Raw genomic sequence first — 3,775 nt, 5'->3', positions numbered from 1 at the left:
CCCTCTCTCTCTCTCTCTCTCTCTCTCCCTCATCCCCTCTCTCTCTCTCTCCCTCATCCCCCTCTCTCTCTCTCCCTCATCCCCCTCTCTCTCTCCCTCCCTCATGCCCCTCTCTCTCTCTCTCCCTCATGCCCCTCTCTCTCTCTCCCGCATCCCCCTCTCTCTATCTCTCCCTCATCCCCCCCTCTCTCTCTCTCCCTCATCCCTCTCTCTCTTCCTCATCCCTCTCTCTCTCCCTCATCCCCCTCTCTCTCTCTCTCTCTCCCTCATCCCTCTCTCTCTCTCTCTCCCTCATCCCTCTCTCTCTCCCTCATCCCTCTCTCTCTCTCTCCCTCATCCCTCTCTCTCTCCCTCATCCCCCTCTCTCTCTCTCTCCCTCATCCCTCTCTCTCTCTCGCCCTCATCCCTCTCTCTCTCCCTCATCCCCCTCTCTCTCTCTCTCCCTCATCCCTCTCTCTCTCCCTCATCCCCCTCTCTCTCTCTCTCCCTCATCCCTCTCTCTCCCTCATCCCCCTCTCTCTCTCTCTCCCTCATCCCTCTCTCTCTCTCCCTCATCCCCCTCTCTCTCTCCCTCATCCCTCTCTCTCTCCCTCATCCCCCTCTCTCAGCCTCCATTCAGAAGCGCTTAAAGAAAGAGAAGAAAGCCAAGAGGAAGCTTCAGGAAGCGTTGGAGTTTGAGTCCAAACGGAGGGAGACGTTGGAGCATTCTCTCAAACACTCCTCCTCCTTGTTTTCCTCCCCCTCTCCTCCCGACACGCTACACACCGGCAGCAACGGTGAGACTCCTCCTTCCTATTCCTCTTATCCTGGTGATGTCCACATGTGTTAGAATGGTATTATACATATCTCAGGTGTGTAACCAGCTGTGTAACCAGCTGTGTAACCAGCAATGTGGCCAGGTGTGTAACCAGGTGTGTAACCAGGTGTGTAACCAGCTATGTGGCCAGGTGTGTAACCAGGTGTGTAACCAGCTATGTGGCCAGGTGTGTAACCAGCTATGTGGCCAGGTGTGTAACCAGCTATGTGGCAAGGTGTGTAACCATGTGTTTAACCAGGTGTTTAACCAGCTATGTGGCAAGGTGTGTAACCAGGTGTGTAACCAGATGTTTAACCAGGTGTTAAACCAGCTATGTGGCAAGGTGTGTAACCAGGTGTTTAACCAGGTGTGTAACCAGCTGTTTAACCAGGTGTTTAACCAGGTGTGTAACCAGCTGATTAACCAGATGTGTAACCAGGTGTGTAACCAGCTGATTAGCCAGGTGTGTGGCCAGGTTTGTGGCCAGGTGTGTAACCAGATGTTTAACCAGGTGTGTAACCAGGTGTTTAACCAGCTGCTTAACCAGGTGTTTAACCAGGTGTGTAACCAGCTGATTAACCAGATGTGTAACCAGGTGTGTAACCAGCTGCTTAACCAGGTGTTTAACCAGGTGTTTAACCAGGTGTGTAACCAGCTGATTAGCCAGGTGTTTAACCAGGTGTGTAACCAGGTGTGTAACCAGGTGTTTAACCAGGTGTGTAACCAGGTGTTTAACCAGGTGTGTAACCAGGTGTGTAACCAGGTGTTTAACCAGGTGTGTAACCAGGTGTGTAACCAGGTGTTTAACCAGGTGTGTAACCAGGTGTTTAACCAGGTGTGTAACCAGGTGTTTAACCAGGTGTGTAACCAGGTGTGTAACCAGGTGTTTAACCAGGTGTGTAACCAGGTGTTTAACCAGGTGTGTAACCAGGTGTGTAACCAGGTGTTTAACCAGGTGTGTAACCAGCTGTGTAACCAGGTGTTTAACCAGGTGTGTAACCAGCTGTGTAACCAGGTGTTTAACCATGTGATCACAGTGAATGCATTGTCGACGTGTATTCAGTCTAATGAGGGTCCTTCTTGACCACAGATTTAGTTGTACCCGAAGATTAACCAGAACTGAGTGGAAACCAGGACAAGACACTCCGATTGGTCAAGGTATGGAACACTGTTAAATATGTTAATGATCCCCGAGATATATTTAATATGATGGTAACATCTTGGACAGGGAAGAAGAGTGGAATGTTTTTCATGAATGGAGTAAGTATTATATTTGTAATGGGCTGTATTTTTTATAGTAGCTGTAAATGAAATCTGTTACTCTGAAGACTATTTTATTCCAATATTTCTCTCTTTCTCACTCTTCCGTCCTACGATTCCCAAGATCCAACCGTCAGTTCTGATGACCTCACCCCGACCCCGTCACGGGAAAACACCAGCCCGTTGCCACGACGACCTAGACAGTGGACTTCCTGGACAGCCCCCTTTCTCATCCCCGATGACTGACTATCGTACAACCTCAGAAATAAACGGATTAACCAATTAGAGGAGAGTAAAAAAAATATATATATATATATATTTTGGATCAGTGAGACATCAGTGTTCTGTTCGTTCGTTCCTTCTGAAACTTGGACTGATGAGAAGAGAGGAATGTTGTTGTTTCATCGCTTCAACTTTACATATGTCTATTTCTATCTCTCTCTCTTTCGCTCTTCCCCTCCAGAAGTGTTTTGTGGGGAAATATTGATTTAGGTCCTTACATTAGTCCACCATTCTGTTCCTGACCCCCCCCGAACTCTAACCCCTTGACCTATTAGAGTGAGGACTGTTGTGTTGTTGTTTTTGTTTGTTTAGTTTGTTTACCTTTAATTGTATCACGGTCGAGAGACTGAATTGAGGACGATGAAGGAAAAGCCCTGTGGATAACTAGCAGTCCGTCTCAAACGGAAGCCTTTTCGTCTCTACTTTGGTCTCGCCAACATGTTGAATAAACTCGCCGGTCAGGGAGAAAAGGGTCCTTCTACTTGTAAATAGTGTTTGTGACTAGTAGGGAGTAGGATGCCATTTGAGACTCTTGAGTGGTTTTACTCTTTGACTGTATGGAGACCTGACGACAAATACATTATTATAATACCAGACTTTATTCTCTCGCCTTCTTTACACACACACACACTGTTACACACACACACACACACACACACACACACACACACACACTGTTACACACACACACACACACACACACACACACTGTTACACGCACACACACACACACACACTGTTACACACACACACACACTGTTACACACACACACACACTGTTACACACACACACACTGTTACACACACACACACTGTTACACACACACACACACACACACACACACTGTTACACACACACACACTGTTACACACACACACACACACAGTCGTACAAACACACACACACTGTCGTACACACTGTTACACTCACACACACACACTGTCGTACAAACACACACACACTGTTACACACACACTGTTACACACACACACACACTGTTACACAAACACACACACACTGTTACACAATCACACACTGTCGTACAAACACACACACACAGTTACACACACGCACACACACATTTCCTCTCTCATCCCTCCATTCTTCTCTTGTTTATTCTGTCGTTCTGTCACTCACTTCTCTGACGGGATGGAGAGTAAACAGGTGGTGACATAACACACCTGCTTCTCTGTATCTTCTCACCTGCTTCTCTCTCTTCTCACCTGCTTCTCTCTCTCTTCTCACCTGCTCCAATCGTTCTCTTTCCTCTTGTCCTCACGTAGTTTTCCAATAATACAGAATATCAGTGTTCACAGAATTCAATGAAGAGACGAGCTGAATAAATACACAGTGCATTTCATGTCCTGTTTCTATTCTTTATTCAAATTAAACTTTATTATTCACATGCACCAAATACAACAGGTGTTGTACCTTAC

General features: G+C 46.7%; 1 protein-coding gene across 6 annotated transcripts in view; it reads left to right on the top strand.

Annotated features, from left to right (window-relative positions):
* The window catches only part of LOC110532858 (dachshund homolog 2), a 64,348-nt gene extending 61,416 nt beyond the window's left edge, over positions 1–2,932 (top strand). For 3 of the 6 annotated variants that reach the window (XM_090213342.1, XM_036958345.2, XM_036958344.2), the window contains 3 exons: positions 609–776; positions 1,887–1,954; positions 2,181–2,932. In XM_090213342.1, the coding sequence (XP_090069468.1) occupies positions 609–776; positions 1,887–1,909 (191 nt within the window). In that variant the 3' untranslated portion in view covers positions 1,910–1,954; positions 2,181–2,932. Of the gene's footprint in view, positions 1–608; positions 883–1,886; positions 1,955–2,180 lie in introns of those variants that run through there. The other 3 variants (XM_036958346.2, XM_036958343.2, XM_036958342.2) reach the window with 1 other exon arrangement.
* Positions 2,933–3,775: the final 843 nt, after the last annotated feature.

This window comes from Oncorhynchus mykiss, chromosome 21, assembly GCF_057628025.1.
Source record: "Oncorhynchus mykiss isolate SJ-2025 chromosome 21, ASM5762802v1, whole genome shotgun sequence".
NCBI classification, from domain to species: Eukaryota; Metazoa; Chordata; class Actinopteri; order Salmoniformes; family Salmonidae; genus Oncorhynchus; species Oncorhynchus mykiss.
The sequence above is the reverse complement of the archived record's forward strand: the minus strand, read 5'-3'. Positions and strand labels throughout refer to the sequence as shown.